Source organism: Siphateles boraxobius, unplaced genomic scaffold, assembly GCF_051911475.1.
Source record: "Siphateles boraxobius isolate OS27281-9 unplaced genomic scaffold, OSU_SipBor_1 2, whole genome shotgun sequence".
Classification (NCBI taxonomy): Eukaryota; Metazoa; Chordata; class Actinopteri; order Cypriniformes; family Leuciscidae; genus Siphateles; species Siphateles boraxobius.
This window is the reverse complement of record NW_027508810.1, coordinates 4,083,790-4,107,449: the sequence shown is the minus strand read 5'-3', so window position 1 is coordinate 4,107,449 and position 23,660 is coordinate 4,083,790. Positions and strand designations below refer to the sequence as shown.

At 40.8% G+C, this 23,660-nt stretch overlaps 1 protein-coding gene across 1 annotated transcript; it reads left to right on the top strand.

Moving 5' to 3' along the window:
• The first annotated feature begins 14,858 nt into the window (after nucleotides 1–14,858).
• On the top strand, nucleotides 14,859–23,415 carry asb12b (ankyrin repeat and SOCS box-containing 12b). Its single transcript, XM_077235700.1, has 3 exons — nucleotides 14,859–14,953; nucleotides 18,667–19,504; nucleotides 22,950–23,415. Exons 2-3 carry the CDS (start codon nucleotides 18,688–18,690, stop codon nucleotides 23,081–23,083), a joined length of 951 nt encoding a protein of 316 aa, XP_077091815.1. The 5' UTR covers nucleotides 14,859–14,953; nucleotides 18,667–18,687; the 3' UTR covers nucleotides 23,084–23,415.
• The last annotated feature ends 245 nt before the right edge of the window (nucleotides 23,416–23,660 follow it).

Sequence of the window (23,660 nt, the reverse complement as noted above, 5' to 3'; positions counted from 1 at the left end):
ACATTTACACATTTGGAGTTTGACATTAGACGTCAGTAACATGAATATTCTATTTGACTTTATCTATAACTCCAACATTTCATAAGTGTCGAATCAGAAATATAGATTTCAGTTGAACATGTTAAACAAATTTCTCTCTCTCTCTCTCTCTCTCTCTCTCTCTCTCTCTCTCTCTCTCTCTCTCTCTCTCTCTCTCTCTCTCTTTCTTTCTTTCTCTCTCTCTCTCTCTCTCTCTCTCTCTCTCTCTCTCTCTCTCTCTCTCTCTCTCTCTCTCTCTCTCTCTCTCTCTCTCTCTCTCAGAGTTGAAGCCATTCTTGCAGCAACTGGTGGAAAAGGGATCTTTTTGGTGCTTTTGTTCTAGCACAAATCATTTTGTTCTTTCGTATAATATAAATAAATACATGTGTATATATAAATAAATTCATGCTTGAATCATTCTCGAGTTTTGCATTCTGAGATCTGGCCATATCATTTAGTGACTGCATATGCTGATTCCATCGTTATTTTACCTGATAATGAGCAAATTAGTTAAACTTAAGGAGGTTAATCAATATACAGTATAAACAGAGGTGGGCACAAATACATCAAAAACTATTTTGTTACAAAATACAAATACTGGCTCATAAAATGTAACAAAATAAAATACAAAATACTGATGTGAAAAATGTATTTAAATAAAATACAAGTAAATAGTATTTTGAAAATACAAAAATACTCCCACAATAATCTTGTCTTTTTTTATTACTGAAAGGTCAATAACACAAATAGTAGCAATAACACAAATATGAGAAATGTGTAAATTCAAAATGGCGAAGAAGCAAAATAAAAAAGTATGGGCATTTCACTAAAACTCTACAGGGCCTGAAATAGCTCCCTCTGACGTAAATGTCATGTATAGCTAAGTTCACATCAATGGTGTGGTAGGCTGCCCTTAATAGCAAAACGTGTTCGATGTAGGCTGCGTAGCCATATTATCACCGTTACTCTACTCGTGCCTTAAAGGACAAGTTCGGTATTTTACACTTAAAGCCCTGTTTTAAGATCGTTTCTGATGAAATAGAACGGTTAAGATTGAAATTTGGAAAAATGCTGCTGTCCCGAGAATTTTCGTTTCCTGTGTTAGCGCCCCCCCACCTCGACAATGGTTTCATAGGGGCACTGGAACAATCATTCATAAAACGCATTAAACTTTAGTTTACAAAGACATGAAACTCACCAAGTGGTCTGGGGTGTTCACTGATATGCTCACACAAAAATCGCTGCAAAAGATGCTTTCCAACAGGTTTTATCATAGTTTTTGTCCAACTCCATTGACTTGTGTTGGATGTTCCCTTTCGAAGGGAACTCAACAATACGTCAACGACGTTATGGGGAACGCCTCAGGCGTGACAGGTGTCTGAAATCACTATCAAATCACGTCAATCACATTGACCGGCGACAGCCCGTGAATCATTAGAGTAATGATTAACGTGCGACCTGGAAGTATATAAGGGCGCCTTGCAACATGACAAATCATCTCATCGTCTTCAGGGACTGTTTGTTTGAAACGCTATTCAAGTATACGGGAAGGTAAGAGAAAGATGAAACGCACAGCTAAGGCAGATTGTTTTCGTAAGTGTGCCGACCCGTGTCCGAGGTTTCTGACACCGGCCAACACACACGAGCTGTGCGTTTTTTGCTTGGGTGAAGAGCACGCACGGGAGGTTCTCGAGGGAGCCCTCTGTGCGAACTGCGAGCGTTTTTCTCTTAAAACGTTCCGCTCTCGTCTGGCCCTCTTATCGAGTGAAGGGGGTTCAGCGTCTGGACCTCATGGTGCGGGTCCCGCTCGTGCCGAGGCCGAGCGGCGACTTACATCATGGGGCTCCCAGATGGAGCTCGTCGATCGCCTCGAGAGGGTTGTTAACCTCTCAGATGATTCGACGGCTGACGAGGGCGAACTGCAGGTCGATGGGGAAGATTACTCACCGACTGTACCTGCAGTTGATGCTCTTCAGGACGCGCAGGTGATGGCTGAGGAGGTTTATGATCAGGTAGATCCTGAACCTCCTCAGCCATCCTGCCCCGTGTATGCAGAGCTGGTGGATGTGATGGAGCGCGCTGCCAACAGGCTGCAGCTGCCTTGGCAGCGCGCTAGAGGAGAGATCGCTCGCGGTAGGCTCGACGATCGGTTTCTCCCCGGCCATACACCACCAGCTGAGGTGAGCCTTCCATTCCTTCCTGATCTTCACACGGAGATCGAGAGGGCATGGAAGAGCCCATACTCTGCCCGTATTCACCGACATCAGCGGGCCAGTTTCGCTGATGTTGAGGGGATCGGAGAGCATGGGTACGTGTCAATGCCGCCCATTGACAAGACGTTCGCGAACTATCTCGTGTCTGGGCGGGCAGCGACACTGAAAGCTCCAACCCTGCCATCCAAACCGCTGAGAACAACGGCTCGTTTGAATGGCAGAGCATACACGGCAGCAGGTCAGGCCGGTGCTGCACTGCACACCATGGCAGTATTACAGGCGTACCAGGCCGACCTGCTGGGGGATCTCGACCAGGGGGCAGGGATGTCCCCTGAGGCAGTGGCTGAGCTGCGCCGCACCACAGATCTGGCTCTCCGGGCTACCAAGCAAACCGCTGCCGCGATCGGACGGTAGATGGCGGCGATGGTGGCCACGGAGAGGCATCTGTGCTAAAATCTAGCCGACATCGGGGAGAAAGAAAAAGCCTTTCTCCTCGATTCGCCGGTTTCGCCTTCCGAACTCTTCGGCACCTCCGTAGAGGCGGTGGTGGGGAAGTTCAGGGAGGCGAAGGCGCACTCAGCAGCATTTAAAACTTGTATACCGCTGAGATCCGCGTCCGTACCCCGGCAAGCGGGAGGGCCTGGCCCTTCACGGTCTGAGGACCGTAGGCAGGGCCAGCGAGCCAGTGTCGCCTCTCGTGCGCCCCCTCCCTTGAGGAGCAGGTCGCAGAGAAGGCGTGACTCCCGCAACAGAAGAGATTTGAGGGAGGTTATCCAGCGCAAACGCACACAGCGTCGGTAATGGATAACCTCCCCGGAGGGTCACGAAATCTGCCCTCTCTCTTCTGACCCCCAGGCGTTCATAACATCAGGCCTGGGGATGGGCCTATGATGAGAACTATGTTCTGATGGCCCACCTAGACTTGGTTAGTGGAAACGCCCCTTTCAGGCATGTAAAGTGGCGGATCCCAGGTTTGTAAAGAACTATCTGGTGACTAGAGTAATGCAGCGTGGTGCAGAGGATGGTTTATAAGGACATGGTAGGCCTCAAATAGGCCTCCGTGGTATATATGTCTTTACTGAGCAGGGTTAGGCCATCTTTCGCTTCACGAAGAAGACTGGGTTTCCTGCCCGACCCTGCCATGCAGAACTGGCCTACGGATTTAGGCCGCCAGTTTAGGCTTCACTCACCTCGCTGAGCTACTGCTCGAGCGCTAGGTTGTAGGTGGTTGGCTTTCATTCAAGCCCCACTCCCCTAGGTTGGGCACAGATACATTTCTGTCACCCCTAGAGCCGCTGGCAGGCCCGCACCCTGGTAACCTCAGGGTGAGGTGTGAGTATTCCCCTGTGATACAGGTAGGTCTGAGCACTTCACCCCCAGTTCTGTTTAATCCTACCTCGCACCACTATGGCTCGGGTCGAGTATGAAGTAAGCTTCACTTCTTCTTTGGTCGAAGTACGCTCCCCTGAAGCCAGAGCATTGCCCTGAGCTGACGCCCATGCATAGATGGTAGGCCCCTGACTAACTGGGGCCTCCGTTGAGGCAGAGTGGCGTATGTTGTACTCCCCTTGTTTTAAGGGTGCTAGCTTTCTTGCGGAGTACACTGCCATGGGCAATGTGATTAGGCACCAGGATGCTGTAGGCGCTGTGTAAACAGTTTTTCTGCCAACGAAGGCCATTAGGTAGTAGGCCTCAGCAGGCCTCCTTGATTGGACAGCCCCCTAGAGGGCACTGTAGGCCAGCTCACTTTACGTGGTTGGCCTTGGTGGTTCGGGCAGTTGACTCACTGATGGGTAGTAGGCCTTAAACAGGCCTCCTCGGAGGTGAGTCCCAACATTGTGGGACATACCTTATAGCGCTACTGGAAGCCCATTAGTAAATTATGCTTGTGTAGTATGGTTCCCAACAGTGTACTTTATGGCAGAATATGACTTGCTATTAGCTAGTAGGCCCGACCAGGCCTCCCTGATAGGCGAGTCCCCAGCTGGCTGGCCTTAGCAGGCCACCTTATACTATCACCCGGACTCAGGGCTCAAAGCTACCAGTGCTTATCAGGTAGTAGGCCACTCAGGCCTCCCTGAAGGTGAATTCCCACTTAAGATGGTTATCAGGTAGTAGGCCTCACTCGGCCGCCCTGAAGGCGAATTCCCACTTACGTTGGCTATCAGGTAGTAGGCCTCTCTGGGCCTCCCTGAATGTGAGCTTCCAAATATTGTGGCTGTCAGGTAGTAGGCCGCTCTGGGCCTCCCTAGGATGTGGGCTCCCAAATATTTTGGCTGTCAAAGGTAGTAGGCCTCACCAGGCCTCCCTGAAGGTGAGTTCCCACATACTGTGATTATCAGGTAGTAGGCTCCTCCAGGCCTCCTTGAATGAGAACTGTCAGGTAGTAGGCCTCACCAGGCCTCCCTGAAGGTGAGTTCCCACAGTTGATGGTTACCAGGTAGTAGGCCTCACCGGGCCTCCCTGAAGGTGAGTTCCCACGTACTGTGGTTATCAGGTAGTAGGCCTCTCTTGGCTTTTCTGAAGGTGAGCACCCCACATACTGTGGTTATCAGGTAGTAGGCCTTTCTGGGCCTCCCTGAAGGTGAGCACCCCACATACTGTGGTTATCAGGTAGTAGGCCTCACGTGCCTCCCTGAAGGTGAATTCCCACTTGCGTTGGCTATCAGGTAGTAGGCCTCTCCGGGCCTCCCTGTAACGTTCCCTAGCGGTGCTGGGTTTATGAAGCGAGTGGTCTCTTGCTATCAGTTTCAGCTAGCCTTAATAGGCAGCTGCTGAAGGCGAGCTTGCGCCCTGGCTCGCTAAAGTGTTCATTCTCTGCTATTGGTTCCCTCCCTGAACCTTTTCTGCCTACAGCCTGGTTTGCCTACCAGGCATACCTTGTGCTCCCCTCACCGAGGGTCTCTATGAGCATGCGGCTTCCTGAGTCTGGTCAGACGGTCGTAGGCCTCTCGTGAGGCCTCCCAGTTAGATCAGCCCTTAGGCCTTCACAGGCCTCCTCAGTGTTTTGAAACACAGACACTGGGTTGATCCGTGGATCGAGTAGAGAAACTCCCCTCGCTAGCAAGGGTTGAAAAGCACTATGCTGAGTCATACTCTCCGGGATATCCCGTCTCTGAGATCCGGGCCGAGTGGTTCTCTGCCAGCTTCGCAGTCCCTCGGGTTGGATGCCTTACTTAAGGCATTTTTCCAGACGCTCTGTCTTCAGACAGACAGGATTTGGCCAGACTAAGTGTCTATGTACTGACGCCAGGTCAGGCCGTCCTGGTGGCATTTCGGGGTGAGTACGTTCCCCTGAATAGTGACTGGCTGGGGTTCCTTCGGGTTCCCTAGCCACATTCCCTAGAAGGGACCCCTTCTAATTGGAAGCTATGGTTCCAGGCCCGGAGCCGGCCCAGGTAGGCCTTTCATTTAACCATGTTTATGAAGGTTTTTCCTGTGAGGCTGTAGCTTGTGCTATGACCGTAGGGAATGCTGTCACTGACAGCCAAGTGTGACCTGAGGGTGAGTGGTTCTAGCGTTTCATTTGAAGTTGCTGGTTCTGACCGTTGTCACTGCCACTTGGCATGCACTCCCCTTAGCATGGCGGCGTTGGTATATCGTTCCCCATAACGTCGTTGACGTATTGTTGAGTTCCCTTCGAAAGGGAACGTCTCAGGTTACGACTGTAACCTATGTTCCCTGAGAACAGGGAATGAGACAATACGTCTCCCTGCCATGCCTCGGGGCTTACCTACCGTACAGTCCCTTCAGACGATAAGGTGATTTGTCATGTTGCAAGGCGCCCTTATATACTTCCAGGTCGCACGTTAATCATTACTCTAATGATTCACGGGCTGTCGCCGGTCAATGTGATTGACGTGATTTGATAGTGATTTCAGACACCTGTCACGCCTGAGGCGTTCCCCATAACGTCGTTGACGTATTGTCTCGTTCCCTGTTCTCAGGGAACATAGGTTACAGTCGTAACCTGAGACGTTCTGTGAGGTCGGGTATTTCTCCGCCGCTGGAAACGGAAATGGGATGTTTGTATTCTTTCTGTAGTCTTATGCAGTCGCGGTATCGTAGGCTATCCAAACATTGGCAAAGGTGCATTATCGCCACCAACTGGGCTGGAGGGTCTATTATTCAAGCTCTCAACGGAAGAGTGTCCGGTTGTGAGGCGTTTGGAAAAATAGGTCCACAGTTTTACAACAAATGGTAAAACACCTGTTGGAAAGCATCTTTTGCAACAATTTTTGTGTGAGCATATCAATGAACGCCCCAGACCACTCAGTTAGTTTCCCGTCTTTTTAAACTAAAGTTTAATGCGTTTTATGAATGATATTCTTCCAGTGCCCCTATGAAACCATTGTCGAGGTGGGGGGTACTAATACAGAAACCGAAAATTCTCGGGAAAGCAGCATTTGTCCAAATTTCAATCTTAACCATTTTATTTAATCAGAAATGATCTTAAAACAGGGCTTTAAGTGTAAAATGCCGAACTTGTCCTTTAACAATAGTATTCCACCACGTGTACCAGTAACTTCTGAGGGCAGTATCTTCATCCCTTCGAGTCTGCTTCTACTCGGCTCTGATTGGTCAGATTGAATGTAGCTGCACTGAAAAAGACGTGCTGTTACACTGTGTGTCAAAAATATGACTGGCACAGACAAGTAACGTTAATTTAATATAAATCTTACCTAGAATCACAAAATAACGAGGTTCCAAATGTCACAGGCCATGCAAACTTGAAGAACCTGGGTAAACATAAAAACAACACTTTATCGATTAAATAATGCCCCCCCCCCCAAAAAAAAAAAAAATCTAAATTCTGTCATGATCACTCACCCTTAAGTAGTCTAAACCATTTAGAAAATCTTTCATTCATCTTCGAAAGAAAAACAGATATTTTAATGAAACCAGAGAGAGACTTATATCCCTCTGATGAACGATTCACCAAATCTGTTTACATTTCAAAAGGTTAATCGCAAAAAACATAATCTAATCCTTTTGAATTGCGTGGTTTCCTGCTTTCCTCCAAGTCCTCTAAAGAGACACGATTGCTCTATATATTTTAAAAGTTTAAATTTCTTCAAAATTTTAAAGGAACACGCCACCGTTTTTTGAAATAGGGAATATGCACCTTCTCCCCTACATTTAGATACTGTAGGTGGGCAAATACATTTTTGTCTCAGGCCCCATCCACACTACTACGTTTTAGTTTAGAAACAGAGACCTTTTACTACGTTTGCACCTTCCTTCCAGACTAAAATGGCAAAAACGAAGACCTAACACGGAGAATTTTAGAAACGCTGCCGACTCTGTTTTGCGTTTTGAATCTCCGGAGGGCGTTTTAATGAAGACAATTCAAAACGGAGGACTTTTGAACGATGAAACGATGATGCAGAGGCTCACGCTCGACTATCTGATTGGGTGTCATACAACGGAAGAAAACATAAAACAACAGCCTGGACTACCAGTTACGTTAGTGCAAGTAAATTCTGCATTTTACAATGCTATAACTGCCTATGCGCCGGAGGAAAGCTATTATTCTAGCGATCTGTGACAATTCCCGTGTGCAGCGGCGGTATCGACCGTACGTGGAGCGTCGGTTTTGGGTTAAATCGGGAAGAACCAGCGCATGGTGGGATCATTTTGTCAATGCAGTTGTGGTTCCTGAGGAATGGTGCGGAAACTTTCGAATGTCCAGATCGGCACTTATTAACCTCAGCGAAATCTGAGGAATAGTCAACCTTTTTCCTGTTTACACTGGCACGCGCACGCCCAGTGTAGGTGTATGGTCACGTGATCTCCGTTTTCAGTCGTTGATATGTGGATAGAGATCAATTCTAATACGCAGCTAAAACGCTGGTGTAGACGGAGATCTTATTCTGGACTTACCTTCCACAGTTCCCCTTGCACAGTTCCCCTTCCAAAGTTCCCCTTCCACTTGTCTGGTCTCGTCGTAGTTACCACTGCTTACCATCAGACTCCTTACCCGTCTACTTACCTGTGATTCGTCTAGTCAAGCTTCCAGTCTTCTGTCCATCTTCCATCCGTCATCCTGATCCAGATCTACTGTCTTCTTGATCACTCGTCACCTGCACCGAGAATCCACTTCAGTCTTCCCCTGATTGTTCCGGAAAAAGATTCAATGCTTAGAGTGTCGAAAACAGCGCCATCTGCTGGTTATTAAAAAGTGAGCAGCCAAAAGTCTGTGGAAGAATATCCCTTGTGTGAAGCAGGCAGCCACCACACACACTCCCTGTATGTGTGTGTATTGAATTGCTCAATCGAATAAATTAGTCTACTTACCCATTAAAGTGTGGTAATAATTTCCAGTATAAGCTAATATGATTCAATATGACACACTCACACATATATATTTATACAGTGAGAGAGTAAGGTATGAGATCACCTGCAGGTTAGGTGACACTAACCATGGTTATTAAATGTGCTTTAGAGACTTGACAGTGATATTGCTTGTGTAACTGGGAATGACAGAAAAGTGACAAAGTTGTTAATTATTTTTATTGAGAAATAAGAGCTGTTTCACAGTGTTGGGGCTAAATCTATTTCTTCTCTTTGACACTACTTCCCCTGGCGTGGAGAAAACTTTCACATGGTACAGAGGAGGCAGGTGTACAAAGAAACTGCAATGTCAGTGTATAGATGGGGGTACAAATATTTCTGCATTTTCCAGTATTCTAGTGGATCTTCAGCTCTTTGAATGTTTGCCTCTGTAAGATATCAATCAACTTCTGCAATAGCTTCAGCTGTGGCACTTAAGCTTGGTTTGCTATGGTCCACAGCACTGTCCCACAGGAGCCAAAGGTTAGAAATATTTGACTGGGACTGTACATGTACATTGACTGAATCTAATATGACATATAAACACTCAACAACTAAAAAAAATATAAAATTATGTTAAAAATTTAAGAAATAAATACTTGAGCTTGTAGGCTTTTGAGATGATGACGGTGATTCTGTTGACTGAGTGCTTGTGGATGGTCTTTCATTCTCGCCTCTGATGACATTTGACATTTTGCTAATGAGTACACTAAATAAATACAAAATAATACCGGATTTGTTCACCCTGTAATGAATGGTAAATCATTAAAGGAATGACTTTGGAGCCAGACACTCATTTTTCCTCTGACAGCTCTACTGTGGCCAATTGGAATAGGGAGAAAACAAACTGAATTTGCTCTATGGCTTCATAATCCTGTGGATAAAGTGGAGTGACATCAGTTTTAAGTGAGGCAAGGGATGCTCCCACAGTTTGTATTTCATCATGCAGCTGTTGAAGCATGTTAAAAGTGCTGTTCCAGTGTGTTTCTACTTCATTAATCAGTTTATGAACTGGACGGTGCATCTCCAGTTGCATCTTGCTTTGTTCCGGATGTCACAGAGAGCAGGAACCTAATCATACGATTTTTTTAACAATGGTGTTTAGGGCATGTGGAATGCAAACTGAATGTCTCACTTGCAAATTGTTTGCACAAGTAATCATGTTTGCTGCCGCATCTGTGACAAGGCACTTCACTTTGTCCTTGATTGCCCACTCCTCCACAACACTTTTTTTCATCAAGGCCATATTTTCCACCGTGTGTCTATTTGGGAACTTTTCAACGTCCAACAAGACTGTGGTCAGCTTATCGTTGTCATCAATATAATGGCAGATTATAGCAAGATATGCATCCATGTTAATTGAAGTCCACATATCTGATGTTAGAGACACAGCAAAAGCATTTCCCATCTCAGCCTTGGCCTTTCTCTTTGCTTCTTCATATTTAGAAGCCACCACTTCTGATGGTCTTCGGGGTCTATTGGACCCCAAATGACTTTTGCTCAAATTAAAAAAAATGTTCTCTTTGTCCAAATGGTTTGAAACTTTCTACGGCTCTCAACACTTTCTAGATCTACACACAAAAAAAATGTTGAATGATATCCGTTTTTATGTTGGCGTGACAAAAATAGTGACACTCGTGGTCTTCGGGGTCTATTGGACCCCGCAATCAAAATAGACAAAATAACGTCATCAAAATCAGAAACAACGTAGAACACATAGACAGAAATGACAGAAATAAAGTGGCACACTTCCAACAATGCAAAAAACATCCACAATCCAAAATTATCATGCTCCCCACAGGCACACACACACACAAACACACAGACATATAGAGGAATACATTTATACAGGAATACATACATACTAAAAAAACTGTTCTCTTATCATTTTTAAAATAAAATAATCTAAAATGCAGAACCACCAGAAAAATAAATTGGAAACACTTAGACGCATTGAAAATGTGCGCGCGCGCACACACACACACACACACACACACACACACACACAATACATTTGTAAGGCTATAAAAAAAGTCTTATAATTTGTCAAATAAAATCATACAAAATGAAGAACCACCACAAAAATAAATTGGTGACACTGACAAATCGACAATGTACACACACAACAACAACAACAACAACAACAACAACAACAACAACGAAGTGCCAAACCTGCTCCAACCCTGTCTGCAGAAGTAATGCGGTTTACCATGCGTAGTGTTTTTTCACTACAAAAAATGCTAAATTTTGACAAAAAGTATTTTATTTTTGTTTTAATTGTGATTTTATAATATTTAGATATGAATCCAACTGAATCCAACTTTAGAAACTATATCTTTCAGTAATTCAAATAGCAAATAGCATATAATGGAGCTCTATAGCCATCTAGTGGTTAAAGTGATTTATTACAAATTTTAACCTGTATTTTCCAAAAAATGGGCAAAAATCTTACATTAAACCTTGTAAAATTATCCATGGTATCCCCAGGAATGAAAGTAAAAAATCTGGGTCTTTTATAATATTTATTTTACATAAAATGCTGTTTTTTTGTAAAAATCCTATTTAAATAAATATTTATTTATAGAAATTTAAAAAAAATCATAAATCCTCCAAAAATTACACAAATGTTGAGTAAAAACATTAATAAACAAAGTAAAATTATATTTGTTAAAAAAATATATATTGTTCGATTACAAAATTAAATGTTATTGTCTGGGGACCCCGAAGACCACGAGTGTGACTTTTTTTTTAAGACCATAAAGCCTAAAGAACACAACAAAAATAAGAGTAAAATAAAGATTATCACAACCTAATTACGCCTCTGCTATATTCATACTCACCTGCCTGGTTGGGATAATGTAGGAAGGGTCCAGGGGCTGAATGAGCCCCCTGAAACCCTCATCCTCAACCACTGTAAATGGTTGAGAGTCTTTTATAACCATATTGACCAATGCCTCCTCAACCATCTGCTTGCAAGAAGCTATAATGAAAGAGGTTACATTAATTTAAATGATGATAATGCCTCCAAAAGTATTAATAAATAAATCACAATGAAACAATCATACTATGTTGTGTGCATGTAGAATTGTTCTCAGGCTGTGCATTCTCATGAAAAGCTCTGAAATGCCTTAGCTGTAATGAATGGCTGGAGGCAAGCTGGTAAGGATCCAAATGCACACTTTGATTAAAAAACACCAATCAAACACAAAACAAAGGCATGGCGAGGAATGAAACAGAAAACAGAAAACAGAAAACAAGAACCTGGACAAGTAGTATTCACACGTAACATACAATCCACAACAAAGACACAGGGCAAACAAGAGGGCTTAAATACACTGACTAATTACAAGACAAGGAACACCTGTGGACAATGATCAGACAGTTAACAAATGACAAGCCACATGGCAGGATCACATGACAAACAGGGAATCACATGACAGACAAGAAAAAGGAACAAGTAGTGATGGCCAAATGAAGCGTTTCAAAGCATTATTGCTTTCTGATACAATTGTGTCGAAAATGGTTCATTACTCGAAGCTTCATTCAGATAGAAATTGCAGCACCATCTCCTGGTGAAGTAAATGTAATGCAACAAAGCAGACAACCATAAAATGCAAGTAGGCTTATATGTTAACGTTCCGTTTATTTCGTGTTTACCGAGGCGATCAAAGCTGAAACAGTGTTAGTGCTTCGAAACTCATTTATGTAGGTGAATTTTACAAATACTGATGAATTTCATGTGTTCACCTTGATAATAAAACATTAAGGATGATGTGTGTGTGTAATTATTTCTTTAGACAAGGACAGAAGATCAGACCAGCTTAAAAAAAGTTGGAAACCATCACAGAAATTCGAATGGTTTCTATTAAAATATCAATAGGAACGATTGGCTTTTACCATTTAAACCACTACAGAATTCTTTTTTGTAGTGTGTTTGGGACATATTCCATTAGGATTTAATGCCCCCACCAATAGAACCCAACACATATCAGTAGAGACCCACAGAGACCACTATATTCCCATTACAACCAATAAAATTCCCATGAAAACCATTAAATCCAATAGAATTTCTGTAATGTTTCTATAGTTTTTTTTAAGCAGGGCAGTATCATGTGTGAAAGCTTTATCTTGTTGCACGAGTTCACACGTACATGAAATCTAAAGTTGTATTTATGCGTGTTTGGCTTGCTGTCCGGGGGAATTTTGCCCGAACCCAGAGTACTCCCCCCTATACTGGGGTAGACCCAGCCTAGTGTGAGGTGATGGGGTGGTGGAGGGATGCTGAGACACTTGTAGTGAGACAGGAGGTGAGGAAAAGCTTTGTTTATACCAGCTTCTGCTTGAGCTGATTGGCTGATTACCTGAACATGCTCCTCCCTGAACTTTGTTACATAAAACTTCATTTAGCTGAGGGAAGCAGAACTCTATAACTTGTTAACTGGTGGGACTGATATTGTTGTATGTTGAAAAGGATGTGCTTGTGTAACTGGTTGTACTTGTATAATGTAGCAGAGGGTTTTTGAAGTTTCTGTCTTTGATGCATATTTTTATGTAACAATGTTCATATGTTCTCTAATTAATAATAAAAAATAAAAAAACATTTTGCAGAGGGTGTGCTTTGGGTACATCATGCAGAAGGCTTAGACAAAGTGTTCATTAAATGGTAGAAATATTATTTTCTCCAGTCTTTGGTGAAAGGCGATTTCTTTTTTTCTTTTTTTTTTTGTATAATAACGCCAATCCAAACACCGACTACTACAACCCCCGGTGTTGCCATGGTTTGGCTTCACTTTTATAAGAAATACAGCCACCAGGTTTCAAACCTGTCAACACTGGATTGGGCTGTCAAAGCAGTCAGGTGGTTCACTACAGGAGTGAACCAGTGTGTTTGCTTCAGACGTCATTTTCACGTGACTAGTGACGTAATGATACAAGCTCCGAAGCAGTGGTTCATTGCAAGGACCGTTCGAGTTTGAAGCAAGCTTCGGAGCGTCGGTGTCAGATGTAACATCACTAGGAACAAGACACAAAACCCACACCGTGACATTAGCATGGATGATGTGCTGTTTCCATACACAAGCTCCTTGACACACACCAAGCATCTCACCTTCTGAATAAAGTTGTTATAAATATAGTTATGTAAATACAATTATACACACACATACATACATTGGAAGTTGTAAACTGAAAATATTCCCAAACAGGGGAAAGTTTTTTTTTTGTTGCTATATTGTAAATATTCACCCCTTCACCAAACACCAACCCCTATTCATTAACCCACACCCACACCCTATTTTTATGGAAAAACAAGACCTGATAATACTGTATGAGGGCAATGAATCACAAGACAAGGAACCAGGAAACATTAGAAATTTTTAATAAAATTTAGACAAAATTTCTAAATAAAAGACATGAAAACAAGAACATGAAATTAAACCGAAAACAAACATGACACACACGCACACGCGCACGCACACGCACACACACACTACAATTATCCTTTAATTAAAGAGAAAAAATCAATTTTTTATAAATAAATTGTGTTGATCACTAGATAAATCACTTGTTTTACTGTTTTTACTGTGTCCATCTCAATACTTGTGCAACACTTTTGTACTGTCAATATTATATATGTAAACCTACAGTTTTAAGATTAATATTCCACCGTTGACCCAGCAGTATTTACATGGCCTCATGATAGAGTGCAACAGTAACTACAGTACCCAGGGCTATCTAAATATAAACATTGCCCATTTTACATTCTCAATGATTTGAGACAACTTTCATGTAATTTATTGAAAAAAATATGCGAGAGGGGTGGATTTTGAACAATTCAAATTAGGCCAAATTAGGCCAGTGACATCCAACCCCTCCCCATCAATTCATTTTGTTCTTTATAGGCTGTTTAGAAATCTGAACAAATCAGTAAGAAAACAAAAATAACTTCAGAACATTTGTCTCTCAGGGACTTAGGTACATCAGCAGCTGACGTCATCTATAGCCCCTGACAGCTGCAACCCAATGACAGTTATCAAGACAAAAGTACCAGATGACTCCTATAACACAATTATAACATAGTAGGCTTAATAGTTTCAACACAAGAATGTTTTTTTGCAAATGTTCTCAATGGTTATTATCCATTTATAGACCACATTCCAAATACATTCCAAACTCACACTAACAGCTCGAGCTGTCTGTGGCTGTCACAGGTCTATCACCTTTCTAATTATAACTCCATCCTCTGGCCCTCCAAGAATGGAAGTTTGGTCCGATCCATTTGTGGCCTAAACTTAGCCCCTGTGGCTGCTCAGATCTGTTTGTGTCACACTGACACTCAGTGCTACAAAGCTTACATGTGTTTCTCTCTGTGGATACTACACACTGTACAGGTAAGCTACAATTACACAAGAAATTGTACTTTATTAGCAGAAGCATTAACCTGCATTACGTGTCATTTAAAGTCCCTCCAAACTTCTCTTGGTGGATTGACACCATTGTTGGTGAAATATGAACTGTTGTTAACGATGACATTTGTGACTTTTCTTTTAAAAAATGACATAGGCATAGTTTGTTTTTGAAGTGGTTACAGCAGCAGTGACTTATATTGGAATACATAAATATGTTTAATTTGGAGATTTCTGTTCATGGGTGCCATTTGCTAGACTGTGACTACAAAGTCAAACATAATATAATGGACACCAGAGCTAGTTATCACAGTGGAAAGTTGTCAGAGGGCAATATCTCAGTTAATATTTGGTTTTGAGTCAAATGTCCAATTACACAAATTTTGTTTTCTCTAGCAATGATTTCCAACACCTAGTCTTAAATTAGGATATGTTTTGCCAGTTCAATGAACCAAATGAAACACATCCTGTCTCTATCATAACTATAATCAACAAAATCTTTTTATTAACAAATTAGCATCAAAATCATATTGACAGACATGATTTAATTGTAAAATGAAGGTAGATGTAACTGTTTTCAGAACAAGAATATTTTCGTTAATGTCAGATTAGGGCAAATTTCCACGTGTTTTAAATATTTTTATTTAGTAGATTACATGATCTTTTGGCAAACAATATTTAATTATAATATGTATCAACTGCTTTCATAATTGTTATTAGGCAATAATTTGCAATTTAATGGCAGGTTTCCACATCAAAACAAAATAGTACAAAATGTGTGTTACTTTAACCCAATCCCCCACACATGAAAATATTTTGTTTTTGAGATATTTACAGCAGCATAGGCTTGTACTGGACCAAACAGAAGCTATGCATGTTCATTAAATATAAAGGGTAGACTGAGTACAGTTTTTACAGAGTACAGACAGATGTAAAACTGTCATTGACAGTAATTTTCATAATCTGTGCAGGCATTCACATTAGCGCATAGTCCACAATACCTGTAAAACATTTTTAATGGCGACATTATGTTTTAAATTTACTTCCTCCTCTTTTATTGTGAATAGTTCTTTTCTTTTCTGATCATCTGCTATCTCTGTTTTCTAAATATACATTTTTCATTCACCAAATTATTATTTTTTTTTAAATCTTTGGGACATGCAAATATGTTAGGAAGCTGAGAAAATCAGGCAACTATCCAGTGTGATCAGCTGTAACACTGTGTTATAATATGTGCTCCCATTATGACTGCTCTAATGGTGGGACAAAGGCTGTGTCCAAAAACCTAGGTCGCTGCCAGGAACTGACTTGTTGCCTCCCTGCCCTGTCAGGCAATGACTTAACCAACGCATTCTCATCCTTTGGCGGCATATAGGTGACGCCATATGACATTTTGTCGAAATCTTACGCACATGGCATCCTTTAGCGTCAATATAACACGCACTGTTATGGGTAGGTTTAGGTCTGGGGTAGGGTACGGTTATGACGCCTTGGGATCTGCGTCTCATATTCACGCTAAACGATGCCATGTGCGTTGGATTTAGACGAGCGTCACCTGTATGACGCCTTGGGTTCTGCGTCTTATATTGATGCTAAAGGATGCCATGTGCTTAAGATTTCAACGAAATGTACAAAGCGTCACATGTATGACGCCAAAGGATGAGAACGGGCTGACTTAACAGTTAGCGTTTATGCATGAAGATACCTCACAAGACTGATTTCAGACAGACTTCTGAGGCAGCGTGACGATTTAATGATCGATAACAAAACAGAGAGAGCTTTGGTGACAACAAATTAATTATTTAAATAACTACAAAACTAACTTCTCACTAGAAATGTCATCAAAAGTGGGAAAAGTTGGTCAAAAATGTACTTTACACACAAACTGACCTCCAACCTCAAATTTCAGACGCCATCTTTATTTTTATAGCTCAACAGTCAGAGAATGGAACGCACAGGATTGTGGGATATCAAAAATCGATCAGATGAAGGTATATCAGGAGACATCCTTCCCCTGTATCCTGCCTGTGGAGGCAGCATTTTTTCAGTTTTCGGACACAGCCAATGTGTCTCTGCCCTAAGTGACGAAATGATTAAGAGCATAAATTCCACACAAAAAAAAATACTGACCTGATATAAGATAAGATAAGCATCTTTATTGCCTTTATTAACTAGTAAAATAAAATAAACAATATAAATATATTTAAACAATGCAAAGTATAAACAGTAGTTCAACCACAGTACAGTGTTGTTGTAAAGTGAGGTGGTGCAAGATTACTTTAAAAACAACATCAGTATTTTGGGTACGTGCATAATTGTAAACACTGTTCATAGTAAAACAGATAAAACAGTATATTGTGATGGTAAACAGTACAAACATTAATGCAGCAGCACTATAATAAATAATAATGTTCACTGTTATTTGTCATAATATGTATGTGAAAGGGATGCATTACCAGATATGTGGATGATTAGTTGCATTGTAAGTTCCTGGATAAATATATAAGCATATATAAGCATACATTACAAATATTTAAAAACGATCAGAGTAAAATAAAAATATATAATAAATAATGAAATATAAATAGTAAAGAAATATATAAAACGTTTCATATTTAATAAAATAATATTTAATTTAAATGTTTGATAACACTTTATTTCGATAGTCCACTTTAGACATTCTACTAAGTATAAGTAACTTTGCAGCTACATGTCAACTAACTGTCATTAGAGTATTAATAGACTGCTTAATATCTGCTAACTCTTTATTGTGATGGTCCCCCAACAGATATTCTACCGACTTTAAGTAACTTGGCAATTACAAGTCAACTTGTTCTCCTAACCCGAACCCTAACACCTAACCATAACCTAACAGTCTACTGACAGTCTACTACAGCCTACTAATACTCTAATGACAGTTAGTTGACATGTAGTTGAAAATGTACTTATAGTTAAAAGAATGTCTAAAGTGGACTCTCGAAATAAAGTGGAACCAAACGTGTACCCAGATCTAGTTTAGCACATTAAAAATTGAGTGCAGTACCAGGGATGAGGACAATTCTAACAAAAGCATCCTTATCCTCAAGAGGAATTGTACGTATAGGGTTAAACCCTAATATACCCAACAGTATACCCAAATTTGACTACTCAGTTGCTGATATGAAACCCAACAGCATTAGGACTTATAACTGTTGCTATCACTTCGCTTATCTGTGTTTTGCATACTCCAGATGATAGACTATCAGTCTCTGCATTAGTGGAGGGATTTTTAAAGTTCAACAAACTTGAATGCGATATAAAATTAGCTTTTTCCGCTATCACAAATCCTGATTATTTTCCACACAGAATCTCGCTGTGCAAGGGTTTGCTCAAATTGCTAAAAAACACTGACTTCAGTAACAAAACACCAATACTCTGTCTGCTGCTCAGAGAGGTGCAACGGTTGATCCTGTTTCGTTTGGAACTAAAGCAAAAACAGACAATTAAATATTGTGTCTAAAAAGACAGTTAACCTATAATAACTTTATTTATGAAAACTCTCAAGCTATGAATATCAGCAAGGCTATTAAGCGTGGGCTTGGAAACAAAAGCATGATTTTGAGTGTGCTTTGCTTCAAATGTAACAACTTTTTTCATCTTTTTTTATGTTGTAGAGCTTGAGAGTAATTTTAATCTTTCTTTCCTGTTGTCGAATGGAGACTTAAGCGGTTTGCTGAGGAATGCTTTTGGATAAGTCCACCAGCATGAGTTTGATGGACATCTCTAAGATCTTTTCTCTTCTTCAACCCAAAGAGGACGAGGAAGAAGACACAAACTGTTGCCAGGAACTGAATCAAGCTGTATTCAAAGATGACGACAAACTCCTTACTGATCTCCTGTCTCAGGATAAGTACAGAAAATGCATCAACCATCGCAGTGGCTGGGGCATCCCGGTTACTCCACTGCGCACTGCTGCGGCTCAGGGTCACCTGCACTGTCTCGAGGTGCTCCTGGCTCACGGGGCAGAGGTGGACAGCCTAGATGTCAAAGCTCAGACTCCACTTTTCACGGCCGTCGCTGCAAAACACCTAGACTGTGTTGTTGCTTTATTAGAAGCTGGTGCAAACCCTAACGGTAGCCTGTATAACAACTGCTCCCCGGTGCTCACTGCGGCCCGAGAGGGAGACGTGGACATCCTGAGGGAGCTTCTGCGACACGGAGCTGACGTAGACGTCAAGCCCAAAATGCCCGACTGGGCCTCGAACGCCACGACATGCCGAGGACCACTCTACATTTCAGCAGTTTATGGCCATCTGGATTGCTTCAAACTGCTACTGCAGCATGGAGCGAACCCAGACTACAACTGCACTGAGGAAAAGATGCTGACCAGGATCAAACAGCCTAAAACTGTCCTGGAGATGTGTCTGAGATACGGCTGTGGGCTAGAATACATTCAGCTGCTCATAGACTTTGGAGCAAATGTCTTTCTACCCACTTTAATTGTTGACAAAACAACCAGGCAAAATGAAGCAGTAATGCTTCTGCTGAAAGAGAGAGGTAAGTCTGTAATACATTCGTCTGTTCATTCGTCAAAAATTCATTTTTAATTTATCAAAAATAAAATAATTTGCTGTTAATTTACTCACCTTCAGGCCACCCAAGATGTTGGTGAGAATATTTTTTTAGCTGAAACTGTGGTCCTTGGTGAATCACAAAATGTAAATCAAAATGAATACCCGTGGCTCCTGATGATCGGTCTGTTCAAAAAACTGAAGATTATTTACAACATTATTACTTGTAATACACAGCCTTGGCAAATGGATTCTAAGCATGTTTACGGCAGTCTGGAGCTCGAGCTTCCTGTCACATTATGACGTACGTGTATGTACGTATAAATAATCTACCTCTTTTCACATTTCATTTGTAATGCAGAAGTTAAACACTAATAGGGTAAACTTCCATAGTGGTGAATGTGAGATAACAGCAACACATATACGTCCTTCTTCTCTGTTGTAAACAGTTTTCTCCCGCGCATACGCAGCGCATATGTGACATGAAGCTAGACCTCCAGAATGTTTGCCGAGGCTGTGGATTACAGGTAATAATGTTCTAAATAATGTTTAGTTTCTTGAACAGACCGATCATTTCGCTTTATAAGACCTCAATGAATCGTCAGGAGCCACGGGTGTTCATTTTGTTTTGTCTGCATATGTTTTTTTGACTGGCAAAGTGACAGTAGCCATTGACTTGCATTTTGAATCAGCAAGGACAAACTATTTCAGCTAGAAATCTTCTTTAGCTGTTTTACTGGAGAGAAAAAAAGTCACCTACATTTTGGATGCCCTGAGGGTGAGAAAATTAACAGCAAATTTTCATTTTTGGGTGAACTATCCCTTTAAGACCTGTTGTTTCAACATTGTAAGAAATCCTCTAAATTCACTTTTAGCACTCAATAGTCAAGTCAAGTCAAGTCAAATATATTTATATAGCGCTTTTCACAATACAGATTGTATCAAAGCTGCTTCACAGTATCAATCAAAACAACTTAATGTTTGTTTATTACTGGAAAAAAGACATCCAAGTTTGGTAGAGCTGATCAATGGTATGATTGGTTAATTAATTTGAATATCCCCAACTGAGCAAGCCAAAGGCAACAGGCAATATGCACTTAAATCTGATCTAAAGTGTTTGTGAGGGATAGGTTTAGATTTAGTGCATGGACGTAACTTGTGGGAAGGCCAAAAGATACTACTAAAGATAAATAAAAAAGTTAAAAAAAAAACATTTTGTAACTCCAAAATTAAGTAATTTAATTTATATGTCAAAAATAAATGAATAATAATAAAAACAATTATTTAAAAAAAATGGATGCTTGTGTATTAAAGCTGAATCTGCTTTGGTGGTTCATAGCCTATCAAGACAGTATTGTTGATTGACTGTTGTGGTGCATAAATGGACAGCCCGATCTCAAGGCAATTCATATGACCTCACTTGTACGAATTAGTATGATTTTTGCTAAATCGTACATATTTTACGAGTTGCCCAATTCATATGAATTTGTACGTACCCTACCCCTGACCTACCCCTGACCCCGCCCCTAAACCTACCCATCACGTGGGTTTAGACAAATCTTACAAATTCGTACGAGTTAGGTCGTACGAATTCATACGATTTAGCCACTTTTTAATCACTCGTACAAATTCGTACGAATTGGTCGTGAGATAGCGTTGAAATGGATGTTTGATTTAAAGATAAGGCTTATAATCATTAACTAGATAGGACACCACATTTTTATCCTAAAAAAAAAATTGTGGTATGTTTTTGTGCTAAAGCTTTATTGTGCATAATGATTTGATTATAATATACAAATAATATATTAATTAATTATATATATATATATATATATATACGGCACATTGTTTATAAACTGATTTTTTTTTTTTGCCTCATTAATTATTTACATGCTTTTTGTAGAATTTGTGCTTTTCAGTAATTCAGCCATCCCTACCAGCCCAAAAATCAGTCACCCATAGTTTAGGGTGGAACAATATGTAAAGCAGTGGTTCTTAACTCCGGTCCTGGGGACCCATTTAGCACACATGATTCTGATCATCAGATCATTAGGGAAAAGCTCCATGAACTGAACTGTGGCTGCATCTTACATTTTAAAAATGATGCCTTGAGACAGCCAGGTATCCCAGAATGCATCTCGCACCAACCAGCAAGCGTCAATAGCTTATACCTTTTATACTTTTATAATGGCTATTATTGATCATTAAACCTGGTATTTAACAAAAAGAGGCAAAGTTGTGATTTAGGTCATATTTAATCGTATTACAGTGAAGATAATCAGAGCCTATATTGCCTATATTGAGTATAGCACATATTGCCTGAACCACATATTAATGTTTAATTTTTTTTTTTTAATTTTAACAAACAAGAAGGGTTGTGTTTTGTATTTTGTTTTGTTATAAATATACATGCAGTGAAGATAATCAATGTACTCTTTACCTAAACTACATTAATGTGACTTAACATGTTTAATATTTGTAAATAAAAAATTAAAAGAGGCAGGGTGGTGTTTTATAACAAATTTAATTTTATTGAAGCCTAAATATACATACAGAAATAACCGAATTCAAGTACGCTGCTGTACCATTTACAGAATTACCGGACTTGCGTCCTCTCTCTGGAGTCCAAACTTTGGGTACTTGTATTGAGAAATGCCTGCGGTCTTCCTACTTTCGTGACATAACGCCACTTTGACTTTCGGGAAGAAGTCTTCAGTACGGGCTCGCAAAAGTGCACATCGAGGGCACATATCAGTAGTGAAGGGGGCAGTCGCGAACACCCTTCTTAGACCTAAAATTATCAAATGGGACACCCTACGCCGTACCCAGCAAACAAATTTAGGTTCTGGGAACGTTCTGGGAACGTTAGTTTTTGGTTCCCAGAACGTTCCTAGAACTTTCCCTTAACGTTAGGGGAACGTTCCCGGAACGTTTTCCTTACGTTATAAAAATGGAACCTAAAAATAACCTACATGGAACGTTCCTATAACGTTCTTGTTTGGTTCCCAAAAAAATAACCTCATGGGACCATTCGGGAACGTTAGGGGAACGTTCTGTGTTTGCTGGGTAGACATCAGTGAATATGTGAATATATACCGTAGGGCCTACGGTCTCATGGACTTAACGGACATGCGCACGCGGCGGCCTTGGTTAGACAAAAAGTGCACATGAAGTGTGCCATTTGGGACAGGGCCAGTGTGTCATATAAGAGAGAATACAGAAAAAAATTGTGGTGAGTGGTGGATCCCTTAGACGGAGTTGAAAACCAGTGATGTAGAAATTAGCATGTAGAATGAAAACCACTGATTCTATGAGAGGTGCTCACTAATACAGCCTGAAAGATTGTGTTTGTGTGTGTGCGTGTGATGTGTGCTCTGCTTTTATTTTGTCATTCATTCCTATGTGATTGTAACCAAATCCTCTCTATACAGTTTGTCCAAAACCACTGATGTCTCAGGTGCGACTTGCTTTATGGAAGTTTCTTCGCACGGAAAACAAAATGTGCTCCATAGATTGTCTGGACATTCCAAAAATACTGAAGGACTATTTGAATCATGTATCCTGATTTCCCTACATTTCCCTTCTAATACACAAAATTTGACTAATATTATTTTCCCTTTTTGTAAAATGTTGTGATATTTAATATTTTTAATATTTTCTGTATTAAGACATCTAAATATTATATAATGGTTTAGGAATGTCTTTATTATTTTTAATAAATAATTTATGAATATCTGGTTATTGCAACAAACGAAAATAGTTTCAAATTTGTTTGTTCATTCAGTAGGTTAGCATCAGTTCATGTGAAAGATTTTCTGCCCTCTAATGGTTAAAATGATTACTGTCTTGTGGTGACCCTGGACAAGATGGTTTCTGTTCCATGGTTGAATCAGCTAGCCAAGACATGTAAACTGACGGCAGGTTTGTTAAAGGCATAGTTCACTAATTCTTTCATCATTTACTCACCCCGAAGTTGTTCCAAACCTGTATGAATCCCTATTTTGGGTGAACTATTCCATTAATGCTGAGCTGCTTCTGAACTCTGCTGCAGGACGTGGCTCTCCAGGAGCAAAGTTTGACAGAATTGACACCCCTGGTCTACAGAAATGTAATATATGTCAATATATGTAAATTACATATAT